At 38.2% G+C, this 26,767-nt stretch overlaps 2 protein-coding genes and 1 pseudogene across 2 annotated transcripts; all 3 read left to right on the forward strand.

Annotated features, from left to right (window-relative positions):
* Positions 1–139: 139 nt before the first annotated feature.
* Positions 140–25,285, forward strand: HSPA14 (heat shock protein family A (Hsp70) member 14). Its single transcript, XM_040967886.1, has 14 exons — positions 140–396; positions 1,329–1,409; positions 1,494–1,576; positions 9,113–9,161; positions 9,295–9,400; positions 10,708–10,798; positions 12,460–12,564; positions 13,766–13,927; positions 15,360–15,515; positions 16,358–16,460; positions 21,039–21,251; positions 21,640–21,813; positions 24,174–24,244; positions 25,083–25,285. Exons 1-14 carry the CDS (start codon positions 340–342, stop codon positions 25,159–25,161), a joined length of 1,530 nt encoding a protein of 509 aa, XP_040823820.1. The 5' UTR covers positions 140–339; the 3' UTR covers positions 25,162–25,285.
* On the forward strand, positions 1,523–7,462 carry LOC121147954 (zinc finger and SCAN domain containing 29). Its single transcript, XM_040967887.1, has 3 exons — positions 1,523–1,576; positions 3,557–4,275; positions 4,726–7,462. Exons 2-3 carry the CDS (start codon positions 3,714–3,716, stop codon positions 5,247–5,249), a joined length of 1,086 nt encoding a protein of 361 aa, XP_040823821.1. The 5' UTR covers positions 1,523–1,576; positions 3,557–3,713; the 3' UTR covers positions 5,250–7,462.
* LOC121148254 lies at positions 1,627–1,773 on the forward strand (annotated as a pseudogene).
* Positions 25,286–26,767: the final 1,482 nt, after the last annotated feature.

Below are 26,767 nucleotides of genomic sequence, written 5' to 3' on the forward strand. Positions count from 1 at the left end.
CGAGTCGCAGCAACAAATGACGTAACACAAACTGGAGTTTCAATTGGCTCTCAACAAAGCGTGCCGGGAACGGGGCGGGACGAAGGAACCTGTGCCTGGGACCTCCGCAGCTGGCGCATGCGCCGTGTCGTTCCAGGCCGAGAGCGGACAGCTACACTAAGGCCATTCGCCTGCTGCTGCTGAGGAAAGACTGGATTGGTGGCGGGAAGGAGGCCGCGGCGAACTAGACGCAGTGGGCGGGCGGGAACGTGAAGTCTCCGCGGTGCCTGATGGGGCAGTTGGGTGGCTGGTAGCGGCCGAGGGGCGCCTTGTACTTGCCGTCCCTCTCCTGGATGCCTCATGGCGGCCATCGGAGTTCACCTGGGCTGTACGTCAGCCTGTGTGGCGGTCTATAAGGTGAGGGACTCGGGGCTCTGGGCTACGGGAGTCGTGCTGGTCTCGGGTTCTCTGGGTTGCGGGGTCACCTACAGGTATGGGTTAACGGTGGCATGTTGCCGACCTACGGTTGTGGTGTGGATTGGTCAGGCTGGCAGACTTTGGGAGGTGAAGGGCCACTCGAGCCGGACAGACCTCGTCTCTCGCCGCTTCTGTGCAGAGCAGACTCGTGATGATGCCTGGCACGTGGAGTTCGGAAGGAAATCGGGGTGGCGGGACGCTGGGAGGTTCCCCCGGATTCAGGGTCCCAGGGATGCCCGGAGGTGTCTCGGTGACGTCACAGCCTCAGGATTCCCGGGGGTGGACATCCCTGTGTGGCGTGAGAGCATCAGGACGCGCTGAGCTACACCGGAAGGTCTGGGGCCACGAGGGGTGGGGTGGACGCGATCTGAAACTGGAGCTGCAAGCGTGCCTTCCTGGGAAGCGAGTGGATCGTCCCGAGCGCTGCAGAGTCCTTTCTGGAAGGGAGAACTGGCCAGGGAGTAGTAGCCTTCCTCTCCTCAGTGGCAGATGGACGGAACAGCAGTAAAGCACACCCAATTAGGTGTCAAGTAATTGGTAAGGACAGACTCCCTGGAACTGGAAGGGCTTCAATTGTAGGAAAGAGCCCGTGTGGTTTGGGGTGTTGGTGGGGAAAGAGAATCCTAAAAAGTATAATCACACTTGCTATCGCGTGAGGAAGAATGGTTGTGTTTATCTAGTTGATGACCATGCCTTGACAGACCAAAAACCTGACAGGGTTAAAGTCTGGGAAGTGAAATCTGCTACTAGTTTCAGGTGTTGATGTAGCCGTTGTTTCCGTGTAGATGGCAAAATAACACTGATCCACATTCGTCTGAATGTGTCTGAGGAAAGTGTATTTCAGGAGAATTCCTGTCCTGTGTTTTTTCTAGGATGGCCGGGCCGACGTGGTTGCGAATGATGCAGGTGACAGAGTTACCCCAGCTGTAGTTGCTTATTCAGACAATGAAGAGGTACTGTTGCCCTCATTTTTCTACTTGGAGGGAAAAAAAAAACTCTTTAAACTGCATGCCTTGTAATATATTGCTCTTTTTCAGGTTGTTGGACTGGCAGCCAAACAAAATAGAATAAGAAATATTTCAAATACTGTAATAAAAGTGAAGCAGCTCCTTGGCAGAAGGTATGGAATAAAATGGTTTCTTGAAATCTGGTAATACAAATGTATTGACAATCGCTTCTTGGCCTTTTGGCTAAGATCAAGTGTAGTACAAATGTATTGACAAATTCTGGCATAACATGAAATGGAAGCACCAGTGCTACGGTTTGTTTTTCATTGTTTTTTAATAACTGAGTTATTTTGGGAGAGTAGATTTCTTTCCTTTCCTTTGTTTTTGAATATGGGTGTTGGAGCTTCTCTGAAATGTATTCACTCTGATGTGTGTTTCTTACTGAAAGGTCTGTTAGCATTGATGAATGCCAGCGTGCATTCAGTTTTGATCATTTGTATTATCCAGAGCTAGTAATCTGGATTTTCCATAATTTTATAAATGTAGCAATTTGAAGACTTCTTGGCAGGGTGATTGAATTTTTCAAAATCTGTCATACTTGGTCATAATTTATGTCCATGATTCTTCTTCAGGGCCTTTTGTGACACTTCTGGGAACCACCTTTTCCAGCTGGTTTACAAATTTAATCATTAGAGAAAAATCTTAATTCATGTCTTTATAAGAATCAGGTTAATTAGCTGCTGTAATTTTAATTAGAAGAGTAGAGAAGCTTGCTTCCTCAGACTTCTGTCTCCTCAAATTATAGATTACTATACTAATTAAAGTTTTTGTTAGCACAGTAATACTTGGTGGAATGTTTTTAATCATCTCAACATCCATGTAACATTGGTAGGGCAGATACTGCCTCTAGTTATAGATGAGAAAATCAAGGCATAAAGAAGTTGTGGCATTTCTAACATAGTTAATAAACTAGACAAGACAGTTCAGGTCTCCTAACACCTAGGTCTGGATTCTTTCCTTTCTGCTTTATTTATTGAGAACTTAAATAGAAATTTCCTTGTGTTGATTTTAGGATCTTGAGATTATAGATTAAAATTTTCTTTTAATGTATGGAAATTTTTAGTTGTCTCTAACCTGTGTATAGTTAAATCAAACGATCGCAATTTTTCTTCCTTAGGATATCTATGTATTAAACCAAAGCCTGTAGTATGGTGAGAATTCAGATTTTTGTGATGCTGAATGTATTCTCATATCCTTTTACTTGACATAACTGGTCCTGAGTACATTAAAGTGAAGATAGTTGGTTTCAAATATTTTCAATTCATAAGCTGTGGGTTGGGTGTGGAGCACATAAATTTGTGAATCTTGGAGCCAGAATCAGGAGTAACCAACAGTATTTGTTAAGAAAACTTTAGTTTGAGATCATTGTAGCTTCACATGCTGTAATGAATAGTACAGAGACAACTGGTGTATTGCTGGACTTGGCGCTTTCCTCAAATGGTGACATTTACAAAACTATAGTACAGTATCACAGCCAGGAAACTGGCTGCAGGCAAGGGAGCAGACAAGTCGGTAGACCTATCATTGCAGTAGCCAGCGATGCGTTTTTGTTTTATGTTGTTTGGGGACAGATGGTTAAGTTATGGTGTGTAACTTTTGCTGTATTATGCAAAACGCTTTGTATTAGCAGAACTACTTAAGCTCACTTTTCGGCCCTTAAAGTTTCTGTTTAGCAGAGTTACTTTCGAGGTGCTAACATGCAGCCACAGCAAGTCCTTCAGCAAAGATTCCTGCAGGCTGAACACCTTCCATGCATTCTGTGATCCCATTGTCCTGCCAGTACCTCTACAGAAATAGCTGCCTTGTGGCCTGATGTGTTTTCCTCCTTGATCCAGCTACTCATCAGTGCTGATGTTTACAGTCGCATTTGGCCATTTGTGGAAGAACTAGTCCTTTTGTAATGCATCCATTATACCTTTTGTCCAGAACCCACCCTGAGTGAACTTTCCACGTAGGGCTTTCTTTGTCTTGGCCTGACACCTATTTATGATCTTACATGCACAGATGATCCCCCTCCCTCAACCCCTCAGCTTGACACCAGCATTATCCTTGCAAACCCTCCCTGTAACTCTCATTCCCTTGTGGCTTTCTAGCTAGAAATGCGGTCCTCGGACCTGGCTTCTCTGCAATTAATAGCCGTAAGAGGGAAGAATTAGTTGGCTGCTGGAAATATACTGAGAGCACACAGAGTGTACCCATACCTTCAGATTTGCACCTTGCTGCCTCAGTAACCGTCCTTCGCAACTCACTATGGCCAGTGCCAGTAGCAGTGCTGGCATCCGATGGTCCAGACAGGAGACACGAACTCTTTTGTCCATACTTGGGGAGGCAGAGTATATCCAGCGCCTCCAGACTGTGCATCACAATGCAGATGTCTATCAGGCTGTGTCTAAACGAATGCAACAGGAAGGCTTCCGCCGCACAGAACGTCAGTGCCGCTCCAAGTTTAAAGTGCTGAAGGCATTATACTTAAAGGCCTATGTTGCTCATGCCACCAGTGTGGGTGATCCACCTCACTGTCCATTTTATGATACATTGGATCAGCTTCTCCGTAATCGGATAGTGACTGATCCTGACAACTTAATGGAGGCTCCTGCTTGGGCCAAGCACTGTGATCAGAACATAATGGCCTCTGACAAGCCAGGGGAAGAGGGAACCAGCGTTCTGAAGGTAAAAGAAACTCGGGCAGCTGATCGCCAATCTGCCTTGAAAACAGTGCAGAAATCAGATGAGGATTGTCAGCTGAGAATGAGTGGCCGGATGCAAGAAACCAGTGACCTTGAGGAATCCTGGGATGAATCCTCGGGCACAGGTAACTTCAAGCATGTGAAGGATTGGGGTCCTGGAGTCACTTGGTTTTAAACAATAAAAGTATATTTGGGTGCTCCCTGTTTTTGTCCCCCTTTCTTTTTAAAGACCTAATAGTAACATTAGAAGGGCTTGAGTTTTTTTTTAAAACTATGTATGTAAGGTATTAGAGCTCTTTAAGCCCAAACTAAGAAATGCTGTTTGCAACAAAACTAGTTTTGGCATTACCTATAATGGGTACTTAGAAACTGGTGGGTGTGGAGTGGGCTGGATAGTTATATAGATAGGGATTCATGGAGGCAAGGGGGACATGGCAAGGGATTACAAGAGGTGCAGATATTTAAAGAACACCTATCCAGCAACTTTCAGTTTGTGATTGTTTCCCAACTCTGGCTGGCTCAAACATTCCCTAGCAGGAATGTCCTCTTTGCAACATTGTTGCTTTGTTTTTCAGGGTGCTCTCAAGGGACCCCCACCTACAGCACTTCCCACAAACTTTTCCGAGGTGCAGTTGCTCCTTGTGAGAGCAGCCCCGTGACCAGACTGGGTGTGTTCAACGAGCCCAGTCCCTGCACTAGCTCCAGCCGGAACTCCCCCTGTGTAGCCTCCACCCCGCGGCCTCCAGTCTCCTCCTCCAGAGTTGGTTTTGTTTCTAGAGGGCATAGGCCTTTGACCAGTGAACCCCCTCCAAGGTGGGCAAGGCGAAGAAGGCGGTCAGTGGCCAGGACAATTGCAGCTGAGTTGGCAGAAAACAGGAGGCTGGCACGAGAACTTTCAAAGCATGAGGAAGAAAAACTGGACAGGCTCATTGCTATTGGTGAGGAAGCCAGTGCTCAGCAAGACGCTGCCAATGAGCTTCGCAGAGATGCTGTCATCGCAGTCCGCCGTCTGGCCACAGCCGTGGAAGAGGCCACTGGCGCTTTTCAGCTAGGGCTCGAAAAATTGTTTCAAAGGTTGATTTCAGATACCAAAAGCTAGCGACCGTTGTCATCTGACACTCTGGTTCCTTTTTCATCTCCGCAGGAAAAAAAGCTGCATGGAGGGTGGGGAGAAGACAAGCCATTAATATACAGAATAGTAGGAATATACCTACCTTTGCTGAGGCTCTCCACTAATTGAGAGGTCTGTCAGAAATAGGAGGAGTGGTCTAAGAGAAAACCCTGGGGCCAAGTCCGAGAGAGCTAGTGTGTCATGGCTTTGTCACTGACGTGAGAAAATTTCACTTTCCCCTGTCAACAACAGTTTCCCCATTTGTAAAGCAGGCCTTGCTCACAGGGCTGTTGTGAGGATCACATGGCTCACAGATGTGAAAAGGTTTGAAAGCAATATACACATGTAACCAACTGATGCACATGACCTTGTCTGAGGCAAAGCTGGGGTGAGCACATCAGTTTACAAGATAGAGACGTATGGTTGTATCGTGACCTCATTGCTCGAATCTTTACTAGTTTATCCTGTTTCGTGGAGTTTTGACAGCTTTTTTTTTTTTTAAGTCCCTCTGTGGCTCCTTAGACACTAGGCACAACAAATATTCACAGCTATCTATTCTGTTTTAACTGCTGTGTCTGAATAGCACTGAATAGGCTTCTGTTTTAGCTTTGGTAACACTAGAGGGCAGTGTGGACAAAGACTCCCCAATCAATAACTCCCATTTAAGTGGAGACCCTCACTAGTAACTGCTTTCTCGCCACTTCCACCTCATTACACTGACACAAGAAGAGATGATGATGATAAGCTGTACTTTCAGTTTGGAAAAAAAAAAAAGCCATTACTGAGCACCATTAAACTCACTTCAAGCTTTTTATGGGTTACTTAGTACTTACAGAAAATACAAATAGGAGTTCTTGAGATTTAGAAAGCTTTCCTGTGACTTAGAAGCTGAGAGAAAAAAAAAAAGAATGATTGAATAGGGAAAGGATTTTTCAAGCTTGGGGTGCTGGACATGCAAATAGGTGGGAAAAACAAACAGTGGGAGTGTGCCTGGAACCACGAATAGAAGGCAGGCCACAAAGCAAACTCTTCTGCTGGTTGAGGGAGGGATATGTGAAGCAGCTGGTGTGGTGGAATACACTTGAATCTAGTTAGAACTCCTGGATTATGACCCTCAGAGTTTACTTTATTTGGCAAATCATGTGCCCTTTAAAAGCCTCAGTTTTTCTTTTGTTTGAGGGACTTCTCCTAGATGCTGTTTTTCTAGTAACTGTCAGTTTCAAAAAAGTTTCAAAAACTATCATAAATGAGACAAAATGAGTGTGTTCGTGTGACTGGTAACAAGTATATTTTAAGGAAGCATTCTGTGGTATTGGTGTGAGTATTCTAAAAAACTTGGGACCACAACAAATGTGCATACTCCTTGCTTTAAAGGAACTTATATTAAGCATTGGAATTGATACAGATTTTATACATTGTCTGTATTGTTCTGGGGCAATCATGGAAGGATAGGTGTCAGATGGAACTAGATTACACTAATGTAAATAGGTAGATTTTTTCCTGGAAAAATAGGAAAGTTACTTGAAAACTTAGACCTGTACTATGTATAGCTATTAATGGTAGCAAAGTATATAGGCAAGAATTTATTTGACAGAAATGCTAAAGCATACAAGTGGAGTTAAAGTTTATAGTTGGATTATGAAATTCTAATGGATGAAGTAACTTGACAAAAACTTGAGAGAATGACCTTGAAGAAATAAACAGAAACTAGTGTCAAATAGAGAAGCTATAAACCTGTAGACCAAGAAAGAATGCCCTAAGAATCCTACCTACAGTATGGACCCATTGGTTTCTGTCTACACGTCCTTAAACTAACAAGTCCTTTACCATTCTGTTACTCAGGTTATTCTTGTATAAAGTGGGAAACTACTAACAATTGTCTTACCTACCTCACAGGGGTGTTGTGAGGATGAATGTAAATGCTGTTAAATATGTAAGGCACTACAGTGAAACGTGCAGGGGAGGAACACACTATAGCAATGAGTGCTGGTGTGTGCCAGGTGCATAGGCCTGCTAAGAAATCATCTAGAAGGAAGAGACAGTGCGTTACTGGTAACAGCTGTAAATCATGGTAGGACTAACTCTGCCTCTTAAAACCACAGTGTGAATAAGGTGCTGTGTATACCAACCTCCTACCACCCTTATCTTTCTGTTAAGTAATTTAATTCTGGTATGAATAAATAAAGTTTTACTTGTCTGTAGTTGTGGGTCAGTCCGCTACTTCCTGATGACATCTATAATCCTTTTTTCTACTCCCATTCTCTGCTTTCTACTTCTATTCTTACCAATCTACTGTGTGTGGCCTGTTTTATAAACGTCTTCAGAGTTCCATGTACTTTCCTCAGTCAAGAGAGGCTATTTAAACAATTGGGAAATAATTTTAATTTGCGATAGTCCTCTATAAATTCCATGAAGTATCCATGTAATACATATAAAATATTCTTTCTGGAACATTATTTTGTAGTAATCTTAGATTATCTAGGCTTACGAGGATAAGCTATCCCGGATGACTTGAATTCCATTCTAAAGAAAAGAACTTTCAATGGCAAGCTCAAATGATAATATTGGTACAAAACCCAGTATGGGCACACTTCACCCTTTTCCCCCTAGTCTTAAAGGACTTGTTTGGGAGGTAATCTGTTGAGTTTAGAACAGGAGCACAGAGTTTATTAGAAGTGATACTAAATTTTGTAGTGGAGAACTGAATACCAGCCAATGGTGGCCTTCATTAGCTGTGTGACTACTGAGCAAGCTAGTTTCCTCTATTAATTGACTTTAGGTGACAGAGGGAAGAGGAACCAGTAAATATTGCAGAAATCTAGGCAAATTATTTTAACCACTTCTCTGCCTCTTAAATAGTTAAGGTCCTCAAATGTTGTGTAGTCCTTCTACAGGTAGTCACTATTTTTAGCTCTTCATGAATACAGAAGTTTCGCCTCTGGACTAGACACTGTTCCACCCTAGGAGGGGTACTAGTCTATGTCATCCTACTTCATAGGTGAAATTGAGCCAAGGATCAGGACAGAAGTATAACGATCATTTGCAACAATAGTGAGGTAGTCTGCTAAAGTTATCAATAAGGGCCTAATGGATAGATGAGATCGAATATTGGTCCCTGGCCCTTAATTAGGTTATGTCGTTGCTTCTCTGAACCTATTTTTCTCTGAAATAAAACCAACTGTTTTTTAGATGTTCTGAAGTTCAAGTGAGGTGATATGTGTGAAAACATTCTATGGTCTGCATAATTGGTATTTTGAACAACATGAAACCCATTGCTTTCACATTGCTGTGGTGCACATTTATCTTGCACTGATTTCTTGTGGGGCATTACTATAGAACTGTCTATACTGTGTATGCATACCTAGACTACCTTTCAGTAAGTAATAGTCTTGATTTTGCTCAATCTTTTGGTTTTGGGGGTTGAATTATATTCAGAAGCCTACAAAGAAGAAGTTGCATACACTGGTTTGCCCTTAGTTTACAATCTTATCTCCATTTGCCCTTTTCATCTCAGTGGTTGAGTTTTCAGGATAATGGATGTGCAAATGGGTGATATAAAATTATTGACACTATGAAAAGTCATCCCCAAATATATAGCATCTGTTAATAGCAAGTACAAAACGGTTTACACTCAAATGCAAAGATTAATACTTTAGTAAAATTATTTTAACCATTGTAAATATTCTGTTTAATTCTCATTTCTGTAAAATTTGGTGATTTTTTTAAATAATAGTAAACTTGGTAACTTTGTGTTTTGATATTTGTTCAGTGATGTTGAAAAATACAGTGTTCTTTCAGCTTTATCTGCAATACAATTTTAATACTTTGCTGTCTGTCTTTTTTATGGACAGCTCTGATGATCCACAAGCTCAGAAATACATCACAGAAAGTAAATGCTTAGTGAGTATGGTTCTCTTGTTTTTTACCTATTGTGCAAAGTAGTTGCCAAGATTATGCATATTATGTTTATTTGAAACTTTACATTTCAGTTAAAATTATTTACTATTTTATACCATTATAATATCTTTTCTAGGTCACTGAAAAAAATGGGAAGTTACGGTATGAAATAGATACTGGAGAAGAAACAAAATTTGTTAACCCAGAAGATGTTGCCAGACTGATATTTAGTAAAATGAAAGGTATTGATTGAGCAAAGAGAGAAGAGTTAACTTTAAATGATCTTTTAAAAGCTAACCTTAAAATGATAACGGGGTATTTTGGAATCTTTGGAGATGTAGATTGATTAACTACATTAGCACTAAGGCAGAACTGCGCTGTAGACTTGGTGTGGCCACTTGGTGTAGCTGTGTGTGACCAAGGTTAAATGAATAATCTTCCTGAACTTTGATTTCCCTTACAGTCAGCTCTCCATGTCCATAGGTTCCTCATTTTTTTTAAAATTATTTTTTAGATTTGTTTGCTTATTTAAAAGGATTTACTCCTCATATGGCTGCAATAGCCGCGAAGCTAGGAGTTTGGGGCTTTATTCAGATCTTCCATGTGTAGGCGGGGCCCAAGCACTTCAGCTGTCTGCTGTTGCTTTCCTAGGCACATTAGGAGGGAGCTAGATTAGAAGCGAAGCAGCTGGGACTTGAACATGTGGCACCCATATGGGATGCTGTTGCCAGAGTTACAGGCATCTTGGCTCCTACATGCTCCCGATCTGCAGGTTCGCTAACTGGATGGGAAATACCACTTTCTCCACCCCCCAAAAAATGTGCTTTACATACACACCTTTTTCTCCTCATCATTATTCCTTAAGCAGTATCTCAACCACTTTTATAGAATTATTTTGGGTATTATAAGTAATCTAGAAGTGATTTCTAAAGTATAGGGAAGAATTATGTAGGTTAAATGCAACTAATGATGTCATTTTATATAAGGAACTTGAGCAGGGTATCTGTGAAGTCCTGGAACCAATCTCTCTTCAGCATTGACATATGCTCTGAACAGTAATTCAGGCAGATTAAGTAGACCTATCACCATTCAGACAAATGCTTTAAGTGATATTCTGTGGGACAATTGGGAAATTCTATAGTAGATTATTTATAAGGCTCCCTTCAGCTCTGGAATTATGTTACAAACCTGTTGGCAGGAAAGTGGTCCTTGAATGAACTGATCTAGCATTCTAATGGAGTGTCTTCACACTGAGGCATTAGAAGCCCATTCTCTGTGCAAGCAGTCTAATACGGAAAGTGGTTAAAGCTTGGAAGTTTAAGAGCCATGCTCCTTAGAAAGTACCTAGTTAGTTCATTGTCCACACCACATGCTATCACCATAAAGTGTGTTTTAAAAGCACAGGAGAAGAAAAATGACAGAATGGGCACTCACATGGAGTGGAAAGCTTTTTAGGCAGAAGATGGTTGGCGTAAATTAGACCTGAAAATGTGCCACTTGATATATTTTTCCAGTATCAATTGATTTTATTTTATTTTTTAATATATAGAAACAGCACATTCTGTCTTGGGCTCAGATGCAAATGATGTTGTTGTTACTGTTCCATTTGATTTTGGAGAAAAACAAAAAAAGGCCCTTGGGTAAGTGTTATGGAGCTTTTGTTATTTGCTTAGTTAGGAAAAACACAAAAACCACATCACAGTATAGTAAAAGCTAAAAATGCACTTGAGAATATCTTAGACAGTAAAGTTGTGTTTATAAATAGTTCAGTATGATAATGAGCATTAACATTGCTTTTGTTAAATGTCAAGAGAGCATAAAATTAGCAGTCTTGATTGGAAACATTAATTACCAGGTAAAGTTGATACTTATGAATTACCTTGTTTTACTTTCCTGTAATTAAGGTTTGTATGAGAATTATACAAGAAAATGCTATTTTACAAAATATTTGTGATTGTTTATCTTACAGCTCAACATCTAAACAAAAAAGTTCCATTTAGTTTTTACAGGTCATTCTGTAAATGTAATTGGTAAGCCTGTGTGCCTTTGCTTTACTGAATGAAGTTCCAGCAAGCACTGGTGTTGCTTCTGAAGCAGAAAATTACTGTATTTACTTTTAAAAACTGTAACTAAGGAATTTGGAAACTTCAAAAGTGTTTCTGCAAAATCTCCTGAAATTTGTAAGGATTTTTAGAGAGTTGTTTTTTGGTTTTGTTTTGTTTTTGTTTTTGTTTTTTTTTGCCCCAACATATGTTTGTTGGTTATCTTTACTGTTTAAGCCACACTATATATACAGGTGGAATGTATAAAAGTAAGACAAAGGTTTTTACCTCACAACTACCAGGGCAGTTAGGATAGAATGTGTAAATATTTTGAGTAGGGAAGTTCTACAGAGCTTTAAGGCAGCGCCTCTGCTATGATGTGAGAGGCCAAAAAGACTTCCTGGAAAAAAAGGAACATTTTTGTTTGTACCTATTTTTTTTTTAAGTTTTTATTTCTTTGAAAGGCAGAGAAACTGAGAGAAACAGACTATCAGAGATCTTGTTTACTCCCCAAATGCCTGCAACATATGGGGTTGGGCTGGGCTGAAGTCAGGATCCCAAAATTCCATCTAGGTCTCCTTATGGGTAGCAGAGCCCCAGGTACTTGAGCCCAAGCACCTGTAGCCTTCTAGGATGCCTGGCAGTTGTCCCCAGCCCTCCTCAAGGGGGCTGGCATTGTGGCCCTATGGATTGATCAGCCATATGCTATGCCAGCATTCCATACTGTAGTGCAAGAGTACCCATTCCAGGCCTGGTCTTCCGCTTCCCAGCCCCCTTCCTGCTAATGTGTCTGGGAAGGCAGTAGAAGATGGCCCGTGGATCTGAACTCCTGCTGCTCCTCTGGAGACTTTGATGGATTTCCTGGCTCCTGGATTTAGTCTGGCCCAGCCATGATTATTGCAGACATTTGGATAGTGAATTAGTATTCTTTGACCCTACTTTTCAAATAAATTAAATCAACTTTCAAAAAATGACTTTTTAAAAGCATCTTAACTCATTAATTAATTAGGCATAGTAAAACATGAATGATAGCCAATAATAAAATAATAGAATTATGGCAATATACTTTTGTAAAAGTTATGTTACTGTCCTGTACAGTTACTGTACCTTGACCATAGAGAGCAAAAGTTCAGCTGAGATGGGACTACTGTCATGTGAAGTCCTAATTCCTATTGAAAAACACTTTAGCACAATATTTCTAAGAATTTAGAGTGGAACATGTTGTGATACGAAATTCATTGAAGACACATTGTTCACAGAGAAGCAGCTGGAGCTGCTGGATTTAACGTTTTGCGATTAATACATGAACCTTCTGCAGCCCTTCTTGCTTATGGAATTGGCCAGGACTGCCCTACTGGAAAAAGGTAAAAACTATTTATGGTTTTGGCAGATTTCTATTTCTTTTAATTGCATAAAGCATGTTAGATTATAGTGATTATATCAGTAGGGCTTATTATACAGTGCATGGTTTCCAACCTTTATGGATGAAAGGATACTGAACTCCCTAGAGTTTTTCAGATAGTTGGGGTAAGTGCAATGGAGAACAGAGGAAGAACTTAAAATCTGGAGGGATGATTGAACTGTTTTTGCTTCTGTCGTTCTCATTTGTCCCTTTATTGGATACAAATTGGGAATTTATGGAACTGACCACATCCTAGCACAAAGAAGAGCACAGTTGATGTTACTACCAAGTACAACTACTAGACATATTTAAAGACAATGAATATTTTGTATACACAAGACATTTGACGTAACAGAAATAGGTGAAATGCAGAATGAGGATATCAGGCCGATTTTGATAGTGAAACAATAACATATATTTTCCTGATTTAGCTGTCAATGTTGCTTTAGTAGACCTGATGGTCATGCAACTTTATAGAAATTGATTTAGATATTATTTTAACTTTCTGTTATTGTTTTCACCTTCATATCCTACAGTTGAACTAATGTATGTATACATTACCAGGAAATTATTTTGAAATAAACTATGTAAGTGTGGAAATATAAGAAATTATGAATTTTGATACACAGGAGATAGAAATTTAGCTTCTAGTTTTGTATACATTTTATATCTACAGAACCTGTTTTGCTGTATTCATTGTATTACATTACCTCAGGAATTTCTTTTTCTTGAATTTCTCTATAGTCACAAATCTTTTTTTTTTTTTTTGCTTGTTTGTTTGCTGTTTGGTTTCTGTTGTTGCTGTTGTTATTATTTAAATTTATTGATTTTATTAGTCCATGCTACAGTTCTATAGGTACAAATCCCTTCTTGATTTACTCTTCAAAATGTTTTGAACTCATGATTTGGAAGAATAGTTTTTCCAGCAAAACTAAGTGGAAAAAGGACTTATACTTGAGTAGAGAAGTGATTACATTGCCCATAGTCATTTGGTAATAAATACAGGCTCTAGGCTGATTTAAGTCACAGTAACTATAGACACTCACTCATTTGATATTTCCAATTTCCTCATTTGTAATAAAAAAATTAAATTCTAATGTTCAACCTAGCTTTAGAATGTTATGATTCCATGACAACACATTTATGTTATCTTTCTTTTGAAGCAATATTTTGGTGTTTAAGCTTGGAGGAACATCCTTATCTCTCAGTATTATGGAAGTTAACAGTGGAATGTATCGAGTTCTTTCGACAAATACTGATGATAACATTGGTGGTGCACATTTCACAGAAACCTTAGCACAATATCTAGCTTCTGAGTTCCAGAGGTGAGTATTAATGGCCTGGATACACATTGTGGTTAAGGTTTCTTTTCAAATTTGTTCCTAATTTATTTCATATTAACCTACTACAAAGGAAGATGTAGTCTTTCTGTTGCTTAGGGACTAGCATTTTCATCTCTGGAGTTACAGTATCCTCAAGCAGTAGCTTAGATTTTTCTAGTTAGTGTTAAGGGACCACCAAATGCTGAACTGCTTAAACTTGGGTCTCAAGTTTGTTTTCTTAATTCATTCCGTGCTACTCTGTTATCTTAATAAAGGATGTTATAGACACAGATGCCTCCCTGCTTTCTAAACAGTTTTTAAAACTTTAGATTATACTATATTAAATTCCAGTGAGTTCTTGTCTTACATCTAATTAGAAGTTTACCATAAGGAATATTTTAATATTATTATATATAATTACTATACTTATAATTCTGTTTGCACATTATCAATAATCAATTGTACAAGGCTTGTATTTTATTCTAAAAAAATCTTATTAAAATAGTATTTTCACCATTGGTTTAGAAAAGTAGTGCTTTCCCACTTATATAATAAAGACGTATAGTGCTATTTTTATAGAGGTATGGTTTAAACAAAGTCATTGATCACTAGTTTGCAGCCAGTTTTAAAAATGAACGGATTGGAGATAGAGGAACTGTAATTTTGCTTATTTTGTATGTGTGAAGTTTCTTAGAAGAAGCTTTTTATAATTTTTTTTAATGTTTAAAGATGAATCTTTTAACATCATAAAGAGAAATAGGAGATTTTTGCTCACTTTTATAAATCTTCTTCCTCTGTCTCAGTTGATAAAAATATGGTTATCTATTTTACTTAAGCTATCACCTATGAATATGGCTCCCTCATACAATTCTGATTGTTAAATAATAAATTAGTATTATTATGTTAAAGATTTATTTATTTTTACTGGAAAGGCAGATATACAGGGAGAAGGATATACAGAGAATGATCTTTCATCTGCTGATTCACTCCTTTAGTGGCCACAACTGCTAAAGCTGAGCTGAACTGATCTGAAGCCAGGAGCTTCTTCCAGGTCTCCCATTTGGGTGCAGGGTCCCAAGGCTTTGGGTCATCCTCCATTGCTTTCCCTGGCCACAAGCAGGGAGCTGGATGGGAAGTGGAGCATTTGGGATACAAACTAGTGCCCATATGGGATCCCAGCATATGCAAGAGGAAGATAGCCACTATGCCATCGTGCCAAGCCCTGTTCATTTATTTGTTTTTGAGATCTTTCTATTAATTGCAGAATATGTTATTAGGATAATTTGAAGAAATTGGAAACTGGTTACTAAAATTTGTATATAGTGTTGATTCATGTATCTGTTATTGTTCTAATGGGAATTGTCTAGATTTTAATTACAACAAGGTCTAAATGACCTAGTAATTTTACATTTAAAATGTTATATTTTTAATTTAGATCCTTCAAACATGATGTGAGAAGAAATGCCCGTGCCATGATGAAATTGATGAACAGTGCTGAAATTGCAAAACATTCTTTGTCAACCTTGGGAAGTGCTAATTGTTTCCTCGACTCCTTATATGAAGGTCAAGATTTTGATTGCAATGTGTCCAGGTAAAACTGAAGGCTTTAAAAGGCTTAAACAATTCTAAGAGCATTGTTATTCAGGCACCATTTTTCTCATCTTAAGCCTGTTTTTTGTTTTTGTTTTTTCACTTGATTGAGATTTCTTAGCCATCTGTCTATAAATGGGAACTTTACTGTCTTAATTTTGAGGTCCTCGTTTTATCAGACTAAACAGCTATTCCCCTTATTTTTACAATAGTTTTCTTAAGATAATATCGCCATTATCACAAAAATTTCAAGTGTGAAAGCTGTTTTGATATTTGTGGATAACACAGATAAGTTTTAAAATCACTTATCTACATTTAAGACCTTCAGAACCAAATTAAGGAATGCATTTTTCATGAACATAAATCTTTCTTAAAATGGTATTATATGCCTGCATTTAAGCTTCACAAACAGTGTGAAAGATATAAACTTATATGGAACACATTCTTAGACCAGAGGAAAATAGTAAGACATAATTTTTAAAGCTTTTAATATAGTAAAAAATTTCAAATGAGATTTTTAGGGTCAGTAGGTTTCCTTTGAGAATGTCATACATTAGATACGTTTTCTTAAATGTGTTTGAAAGCTTATAAAAACACTGTGGACAAGGAAGACTTCTATCTGAATTTGACCTTAAATGTCTTTATGTACACTCAGAGATCAATAACATGGACTTCTTTCTCTGCAAGATGTTTTACTGCTGTTAGTTAATGCCTTGTTCTTATCAATTTATCATTCAAAAGATTATCATTAAACTTTGGCATTACTATTCGCAAAAAAAAATAAGTTTTTTGAAATTAAACCTTTTCTCTCTCTTCTGTGTGTGTGTTTGTGTGTATATGTAGAGCAAGGTTTGAACTTCTTTGTTCTCCACTTTTTAATAAATGTATAGAAGCCATCAGAGAACTCTTAGATCGAAGTGGATTTACAGCAGATGATATCAACAAGGTAACACTTTAATAGTTTTCATCATTTTAGCAATTGTTTCAGATTTCAAATTTAGGAAATAGCTCTAGGTATTGAAAGACTATTTTACACATTTAAGTGTCTTCTGAATTTGTGTTAGTAAAGAAAATTGTTTCAGTGAATCTGGGATGCACACACAGCATTTGCTCCCATTGGGAGTGAATCAGCAGTTAGGGTTTTCCTGTTAGTGTGTGCCCTCCTCCTCTCTCTGTGCTTCTCAAATAGATTAGTAAGTCAATAAATAAATAAATCAGGAAAGAGAGGAAAAAGTAAGAAAGAAAACAGTCTTTTTCATTGATTACTAGGGTTTTTTTATTTTTAAATGTTTACTGTATGTGCATATTCATTTTCCTTGCCTATGAATCATTTATTTCTTAATATTTTTAAACATGTGCAAAGTGAATGTAGTGAGAATATTAATGTGATGTTTCAAAATATTTAAATAGGGGGAGAACCTTTAACGTGCAGCAGGTTGGAGTGAGCATCCTCCATGTTCCTCAGTGTAGAGAGGACTTAGATTACACATTGATCTTTATTTAAACAGTCATTCTAGGCACTGTGAGATGCTATGGAGCAGGAAGCTTCTTGCCCTCTAAAAACTATCCCAATTCTGCCAAAGGAGAGGAGCTCAGTGCTGGCCCTGGTCTACTCCTGGGAGGTGACAACATTGTTTTTGTCTAAATTATGTAATGCAAATATTTAAAATATTTTTCCTAATACTTTTTGAAATTTTCTCTATTCTGAATGGTCAAGTATTGTGGGTCCCCATTTTTTTTTTTCTGTCATCCAACTTAAGCTGTTTAAAGGCTTTTGGTCTCACTGGGAGTCAGTTGAAGTATAGAGGCATCCATGGCTTACCAGTATACTGACCTGAGACTAGTTCAATAAAAGTACACAGCTTAAAACAAGAAAGAAAGAAAGTAAACACGTGTCAGTAATGCAAGAGCACTGTCTTATGATGCTGGTGACCCTGTGGGGTGAGGCGTGGAAAAGCTTCTAAGTGGAAATGATTTTCTTCTAATATTTTTTTCTCATTTCTGTTTTGTACTTGATTGTTATGATCAGAACCAAAATATCTTGCTGATATGGGCCTTCCTTTGCTCTTTTTATTAAGGAAACATATTAGGCTTTTGCCAACAACCGTGATTACTGATAATTGATTTAAAATGTGGTGTTTATATTATATTATATTGAGACAACAGTTCCTGTTTTTTAAGGGCATTTTAAATGATATAAGTGTTGGGTTTTTACAAATGTAATTTTGGATACCAGTGAAATGTGCTTATGGTTTTCTTATTCTTATGGTTTTCTTATTCTTATGGTTTTCTTTACATTTTCTTTAAAATCATATAAGAAATCAGTATTAATTTCTTAATAGGGAATTTTCATTTTCCTAGGGTAGACCTTACTTGATTTTACCTATGAATTATTTTATTATTCAAATTTCTGTGATTTATGCTAGTTTTGCTCATTTCAGGCTTTTCTACATTACCTGTATTGTCTACATTGAAAGAACTCTGTTGATACTTATTACTTAGAAGGGAATTTTGTATTGATCTGAAAAAAGCACATAACTTGCTTGCTTCTGGCCATTCACACATCCCTGGGAGAATGAGCTGTCAGTGGCTTCTCATTGGACCAGGGCTTTGTACCAGGTGTGCATGTGATTGAGTCATGTGAACAAAGGCGTTTGTTGTAAGTGGAGAGCAGCAGTCCTGTCCCCTAACCCGGGCTCAGTTTCTTCTAATGTCTCCTCTCTCACCCCTACTCTTCCTCTCCCACATGGAAAAACTCATGAGATCACACGAAAATGGGATTTAATCCATTTGATTCAAGTGCTTAAACTTAACTAGAGTGCTAAAGTATTGCAATGCATCTGATTCAGTTCTTTAAAACAATACCTTCTGAACTAAAACATCTAGTATTTCTTGATCTGTTTTCAAAGTACCAAAATCATGCATGCTATCTTCAGGAAATAGACTGGTGCTAACTTCCTTTTCTTTTTAGCTGGGGGCAGGGTCAGGAAGAGGTCCCACATGCTGTGATCATAGGACATGAAAGTGACTAAAATTGTTGAGTGCAAGAAAAAACTGCCAGAAAATATCAAGGTGAACTGGATGTAAATGTGTAGAAGTATAGATAATGCTGGAGACTTTAAGGTCTATTTTAAATTCCAAGTTTAAAAATACAAATTGGAGCAACTGCCACATGCAATGCCCGTATTCCATATCAGGGTGCCATTTATTCCCCTGGCTGCTCCATTTCCAATCCAGTTTCCTCTGGAAATACAGTGGAAGATGGCCCAAGTGCTTGGGTCCCTACCTGCCAGTATAGGAGACCTAAATGGAGTTTTTAACTCCTGGCTTTAGCCTGCCCAGCCCTGATTGTAGCAGATATTTGGAGAGTGAAGTAGTAGGTGGAAAATGTTTCTGTCTCTCCCTCTTTATCTCTCTGCCTTTCAAATACACAAATGAACATATTTTTTAAAACGCAAATTGACATATAAATACTTAATTATTAATGCTTTCACAACGAATTTCTCCTTCAAATTTGGAACCTGAAACACCTTTCTTCTGCTCCATAATGTCAGTGTCCGGTCTGAGGGTTTGAGTTGTTCAATCCAAAATCCAGCCTTAAATCCTTTTACTAGAAATAGTGTTTCAGAGTAAGTTCTTTTAGATGAGAGTAGAACCTTTGCACAGAGGGTTTTTTAAGCATTTGTTTATATAATTGCTTCAAAGATATACATATCATTCTGAAATAAATATTCTCCATAATTATGGAAATGTAAGTTTTCACTTGAAGGACTATAAATTGAGTACAGAATAGGAAAGTGTGCCAAATCTCTTGCCAAAAAATTAATTTCTCCAGGAATAAGCAGATCAAATTTACTGTGTGTGTGACTATGAGAATACTTCTGTGGAGACGGAGCAATCCTCATTTTGATGGAGTTCCCATAGACTATAAAAATATCAGGAAAACAGCACTTGATCCTGTCTTGCCTGAGCTATGCATGATAGGAAAGAGTCAGTTTCTTTCTATACTTAAAAAATACACTGGCATATACAGCTCAATTTCTACTCCCGAATTAAGCTGCCTAGAAGTCGTGCAGTGCTATGGATTTCCCCATACCATGAGGTGAAGTATTGTATGGACTGCTGTGCAAACCACTGCTGATAAATTAAACCAGTGCTGGTAACTTAATTATGTTTATTCAATATGTATACACCTTTTTCTTTACATATTGATAGGAATGTTCACTACTATTTATTTTTTCCTGAGACTTATTATCACCTTTATTATTATTTTATCATTCTACTTAATTGAGAAGTGAGTTTCAGAGTTTAAATAGTTTCACACTCAGATTTCCTGTAAGACAAGCAAGATTACCAAAGTGATTGGAAATGGTGAGTGACCACTACTAGGCAGTGTGAGTGCCTGGGGGGTAGTTCTGGGCCCACCTTGACAGACAGGAGCCATGCTCGTCCAAAAGGAGCAGCTACTGTCCATCTGCCAAATGCTGTCGTTGAGGGAGGCAGGCCAGTGCTGGGGAGTCTTTTACCTTCTAAGAGACTCTCAAAATGTGAATTTTATAGTAAAAATAAGTTAGCTTTAAGATGATAGTAACTAAAACACTATTAGAGAGAAAACATATCATTCCTGATATAATTTACAAATTACTACTTTGTGTTGTGTGAACCATAAGGTTTTGTTAGTATTTGTATTTTTCTTTGTTGTTCCCTGTATTGTCAAATGCTTATGGAATTAATTTTATAAATATATGTTTATTTCAGACTTTGCCCAGGGCCTGCCTACTTTTAAAGAATCCTTCCATTTATATTCTTCATGCCTTCACCTGTAGATTAATGCGGTGTTCCTGTTTCACAAAGAATGTTAAAGTGGTCTCATTTTTCATCAGCTTCTCCCCGACAAGAAAGCTTATGAAGCGATTAGTTGATTCAGTATTTTTTTTTGTAAATTCAATATTCTGTATACTTGTTGAGTCATATGCACGGAGTGAATGAATCAATGAGGAACTTAGGGGGATGTTGTAGGACTGATTTCATATGGAATTCTTTAGAGAGCAGAGGAGCCAGTTGGATAATAAAACAGTCTTTGCTCAAAAAACCCAATATTCTTCCATAACAAGGGCAAAAAAATAATGTGGTATTATTTTCACATAGAGAAATTCACAAAATGCCCTAATATTTACTTAAACATTACTTGCAGAAAAATGTTAACAGTGTACTAATGTATTTCCTATTCAAATGAATAGCTTGTTGTAACTGCATATGTATAGTATTAATCATGAACCATTATTTAGAGAACATATCTTCCAGTATGTGGTAAAATTTCTTCATTTTAAATTTTGTTGTGAGTAAAGATTATGTTAAATATGGTATAATATATATGTTAAATATCTGTGTTCTTATATTGCTGTGTTAAATGTAATAATATATTTTACTATTACACATAATAAAGGTGATCCAGCTTATTGCATTTAATTTTTAGAAATAACCATTCTAAACAGAAAAACTGAAGCTTATTTTTATTTTCTAGGTTGTCCTTTGTGGAGGGTCCTCTCGAATCCCAAAACTACAGCAACTGATTAAAGATGTTTTCCCAGCCGTTGAGCTTCTGAATGCCATTCCTCCTGATGAGGTCATCCCTATTGGTGCAGCTATAGAAGCAGGAATCCTTATTGGGAAAGAAAACGTATCAGTGGAAGACTCTCTAATGATAGAGTGTTCAGCAAAAAATATTTTAGTTAAGGTATGTTTCACTTTACTTGCACATAAAAATAAAACAAATTAGTCACCGTACATAGCAAGACTTTACAATGAAATTTTACTGGCAAAGAGTTATAATTTTAATAAAATTAGATCATATTTAGCTAACAAGTAACTTTCTTAGGAAAATGACATTTGATGAAATAAAAACTACTTTAAAAGCTTCCAATAGAGGGAACATGCATTCAATATATTTTTAAGTGAAGAGATAAGATTATGTGACATTATGTTTTCTCCTCTGCCTAGATTCCAGATTATCATCAAGAAATAATATTTCATTTATAATAACAGTGATAGGATTTTATAGTAGGAGCTTTTAAATTGTAATGGCAAATATTCAAGCATATGCATCTTTTTTTCCTTCTTCCTAGGGAGTGGATGAATCGGGAGCCAACAGGTTCACAGTACTGTTTCCATCAGGGACCCCTTTACCAGCCAGAAGGCAACACACATTACAAGCCCCAGGAAGCATATCTTCAGTGTGCCTTGAACTCTATGAGTCTGAGGGGATGAACTCTGCAAAAGAGGAAACCAAATTTGCACAGGTGAATATATACATTGTGAAACTGCTTAGCTTTTCTTTCTGGATTTGGTTCAGTTTAATTTCTCAATATATGAGTATACCTAACATTTTTATGAATAAATTGCTTCTATTTTGTTTGAAAGTCGGAAGAAATAAACAAGTTTAATTTGAAAGAGTGGTGGGAATATAAAAATGAAATATAGTTTGTATTTTTGTGAAGATTTATTTGTTTATTAGTTTACTTGTAAGGTAGAATAAGAGAGAGAAAATTGCTGTGGAGAGAGAGAGAGAGAATCTTCCAACTGCTGATTCAGTCTCCAAGTGGTCACAACAGCAAGGGCTGGGCCACACAGCAGCTTGAGCCTAGTCTCCAGGTTGGTGGCAGGGGCCCAAGTAAGCATTGGATCATCATCTGTCCTCCCAGTGCAATAGCAGAACACTAGGTAAGAAGTAGAAGAGCTAGGACTCAGACTCGCACTCAGATATATGATGCTGGCAGTCATAAGTGGCAGTTTAACCCCCCAAGACACAAAGTCAGGCCCTGTATTTGGTTTTCATCTTTATTATTTCCAACTGCTTGAAAGAGTAGCTGAGAAAGAACACTCTCCCATCTACTTGTTCACCAAATGGCCACAACAGCCATGGGTGGATCAGGCAGAAGCCAAGAGCCTAGAACTCCATCCTGGTCCTCCAGATGGATGCAAGGGCCCATATACTTGAGTATTATCTATTGCTTTCCAGGATGCATTAGCAAGGAGCTGTATCTGTAATGCAGTAGCCAGGATTCAAATAGCATTGCAATATGGAATGCTGGGTCTGAAGCAGTGGCTTAATACTATGCCACAAGACTAGCCCACAATTTGTATTTTACACTTGTCTGCTATGCTCTTGTCCTACCTTGGTAATTGGAAGGGGAACAGGAAAGTAGCATTGTTCTCATTTGCTGAACACCAGGTGATGTACATGACAGTTTATAAACATTATCTCAGAATACTGTGAAGGAGGATTTTATGTGCATTAGATGATTAAGAAACTAGCTTGTTGTAAATAGCCTGTTCTTTTCCTTGCCAAGCTAAGATTTCTCCTTAGTTTGCTGTGTCTGTGTTTTCCATTCTGCCATGTTACTCCTGATAAGATTTTACTTTTTCAGAATACTACATGCATATTTCTGTACCATCTCGTGTATTCTTTACAAAGAGAAAGTAGATAAGGCTATCTGATTTACTTAGAAAAATATTGAAAAACCCCAGCTACAGTAGAGTGCACATACATAGGTTAAACTGCCATCAAAATGCTGGTTGTAGTACCTCATCCACCTCCCAGCTGATATATCTGGGTGGCAGCAGACAGGTGATGGCCATGTACTTGGGCTCCTACATGTAGAGTCCATTGTGGAGCTTCTTATTCCTAGGGCCTGACCGACCCTTAGCTGTTGCAGGAATTTGGTGAGTGAATCCGTGGATGGAAGGATTCTCACCTCTATGTATCTCCTGCCTCTCTCTCTTCCTCCAGTTACTTTGCCTTCCATTTAAACACTTTAAAGATGCATATAGACACTAGAACTACAGAATACTTCCCTCTGCTGGTTTGTTCCTCAAATGGCCACAGTGACTGAAACTGGGCCTGGCTGAAGCCAGAACCTATGAACTCCATCCAGTCTTTCATGTGGGTGCAGGGACCCAAGTGCTTTGGCCATTCTCTGCTGCCTTTCCAGGTTTATTAGAGAGATGGATCAGAAGAGCAGCAGCTAGAACTCACATAGGATGAGCCAGTGCCTACATAGGATGCTGATATTGCAGGCAGTGGCTTAACCCTCTGCCACAATGCTAGCCCTTATATTGAACGTTTTATACAATGTAAGAACTGAATGTGAATTCACTTTTATTGTAAAATAAAACAGATGTAGATAACAAAAGAGACTGTATAATATGATTGGTTGTGACATTGTGAGACTTCCCATCCAGCCCCCTGCTTGTGACTTGGAAAAACAGTCGAGGACGGCCCAAAGCCTGTGGGAGGCCCAAAGCCTGTGGGCGGCCCAAAGCCTGAACCTGTGGGAGACCTGGAGGAGGCTCCAGGTTCCTGGCTTCAGATTGGTTCAGCTCAGGCCGTTGCAGCCACTTGGGGAGTGAACCATCACACAGAAGATCTTCCTCTCTCTCTCTTCTCTCTGTATATCTGACTTTGCAATGATAATAAAATAAATTAAAAAAAAATTTTTTTTAACTCACCTTAAAAAAAATGTAGGAGAAATGAAACCTGCCCTCCGTAAGTTTTGTTTCAGGATAAATAGGATCTGGGGGTTTTTTGTGTGTGTGATAATCATGCTCATGAATTAATATGGCAAAGCACTGAATCATCTTATTATTTCTGTATCAACAGGTTGTACTCCAGGATTTAGATAAAAAAGAGAATGGATTACGTGATATATTAGCTGTTCTTACTATGAAAAGGTACAGAATTATCTTATTTCTAATGCAAATTAAATATACTTTGAGACATGACTTTTTTGATTACTGATAATTTACTTAAATTTACTTAATTTACTTTTTTGATTACTGATAATTTACTTAAAACTTAGGATTTTATTGATTTACATTTTTTTTCCTGAAATATATAACACTTTACAAAGGAAGGGATATTCTAATGCTTTGCACTTTGAATGTTTTATGAATTCTTTGTTTTTATTGTGGCCAACTTAAATTACCCATACTCATTTAAGATGTAATTTTTGTCAGTTTTTAGTAACTTTAATTAATTTACATAATTAAAGCTATTTGCTCTATGAAAAGGTAAGTTTGTTATATAATAATTCTAGAAAAATCTTGTTTTAAATAACTTGGCAATGAAATCCAGCTATTACCATTTTCCCAACCATAAGCCTTCCATACAACTGTGTGTTGCAGTAAATTCTTTCCAGATTAACACTAGGGATAACGTGTTCCATAAATTACACTTACCAAGAGAATTGAATGCATCAGGTTGGATTTGCCTTGATCTGGGCTGGAACCCAACATGATGAGGTTGAATGAAGTTCTAAGATGGTTATCATGGTATTTCATAGACTACACACTGCTCTTGCAGTGGTCTAGGATGTTTCTAACAAGTTAGCTAAACATAGCCAAGACAATAAATTTTAAGGCACTTAGATTGTGTTTATTCTTTATCTTAATATTCGTCTTTTAAAAGTTAAAATTAGTTATGTTTACTCAAAGTCCCCTAAGTAATTTCTCAAGGATTTTCTGTTTTTATAAACTAAATTTTGAAATGCTCTTAATCTTGTTTGTTTAGGGATGGATCTTTACATATTACTTGCACAGATCAAGAGACTGGAAAATGTGAAGCAATCACCATTGAGGTGGCATCTTAATGAGACCAAGACTTTTTTAGAACTAGGATATCAGCATACCCTGATTTTGTGTATAAGTGGTGTTTGTATTAAAATATTTTTTTCAATGAATTATCTAACTTGTTTCTATTAAACTACAATATATTGATAAGCATAGTAACCTTGTTTTGTTTTCATTAGATGAAACACTACTAATGGGAAATATAAAGCCTTTTTCAGTCATAAGTTGCTTAGAATTAAATTGAGCTTATTGAAGGAAATTTTGCATGACATTTTCAAAAATTATTTGCTAATTGCCAATAAAAATATTTGATAGGTTCTTGTTATATAATTAAAACCTTGACATTAATTGAAAAAATGCAGAAACATAAGTAATGTACCTTTTTTTTTTTTAAGATTTATTTATTCATTGGAAAGTCAGATATACAGAGAGGAGGAGAGACAGAGAGGAAGATCTTCCATCCAGTGATTCACTCCCCAAGTGAGCGCAATAGCCGGTGCTATGCCGATCTGAAGCCAGGATCCAGGAACTTCTTCTGGGTCTCCCACACGGGTGCAGGGTCCCAAAGCTTTGGGCTGTCCTCAACTGCTTTCCCAGGCCACAATCAGGGAGCTGGATGGGAAGTGGAGCTGCTGGGATTAGAACCGGCGCCCACATGGGATCCTGGTGCATTCAAGGCGAGGACTTTAGCCGCTAGGCCACACTGCCAGGCCCTGTACCTTATTTTTTAAAAAAACTAAAAGGGAACTGGTAAGTTCTCAGTGTGTGTGTGTGTATACACTTAGAAGTCTCTAGAAGGCTGAAGGTCAGACGCTTAAACTGGCTTCTTTTATGGAGGGAAGTACAGGAATGGATTTTTACCTTTTTTATTTTCAGTTTAGTTGGTTTTTTCTTCCTTCTATGAGTGTTTTCATTTTGAAGCTTTTTCCATTTTAAGACAAGCATGACCACATTGTATTCATTAGGGAACATTTGCTACCACTGAGACACCTGGTCTCCCGGAAGGAGCTTCCATTCACTTGAAGAGGAAATGTTTACTTGGCAGATAAAAAAAACAGTGTAATTTTTAAAAAATCTGCTGAAAACTTATGGATTTTGTTTTGAAAACTTATTAAATTTGATTTTCATGGATATAGGTCATAGTTCTCTTCTAATGCTTTCTTTTTTTTAAGATTTATTTATTTTTATTGGAAAGGTGGATATACAGAGAGGAGGAGGAGAGACAGAGAGGAAGATCTTCCGTCCGATGATTCATTCCCCAAGCGGCTGCAACAGCTGGAGCTGAGCCAGTCCAAAGCCAGGAGCCAGGAGCTCTTCCGGGTCTCCCACGCAGGTGCAGGGTCCCAAGGCTTTGGGCCGTCCTTGACTGCTTTCCCAGGCCACAAGCAGGGAGCTGGATGGGAACCAGGGATGCCAGGATTGGAACCGGCACCCATATGGGATCCCGGCGTGTTCAGGGCAAGGACTTTAAGCATTATGCTATTGCGCTGGGCCCTCTAATGCTCTCTAAAAATACAGAACCCAATCTGAAAAGTTTTGCTTGGTTATTTGGCATTAAATCATTGACAGAGCCACAAAGTCAAGCAAGTCTGTAAGTACAGAAGCCGCCCACTGAGGTATACTCTT

This window comes from Ochotona curzoniae, unplaced genomic scaffold, assembly GCF_017591425.1.
Source record: "Ochotona curzoniae isolate NIBS_2020 unplaced genomic scaffold, NIBS_Ocur_1.0 scaffold_4683, whole genome shotgun sequence".
In the NCBI taxonomy this organism is placed as follows: domain Eukaryota; kingdom Metazoa; phylum Chordata; class Mammalia; order Lagomorpha; family Ochotonidae; genus Ochotona; species Ochotona curzoniae.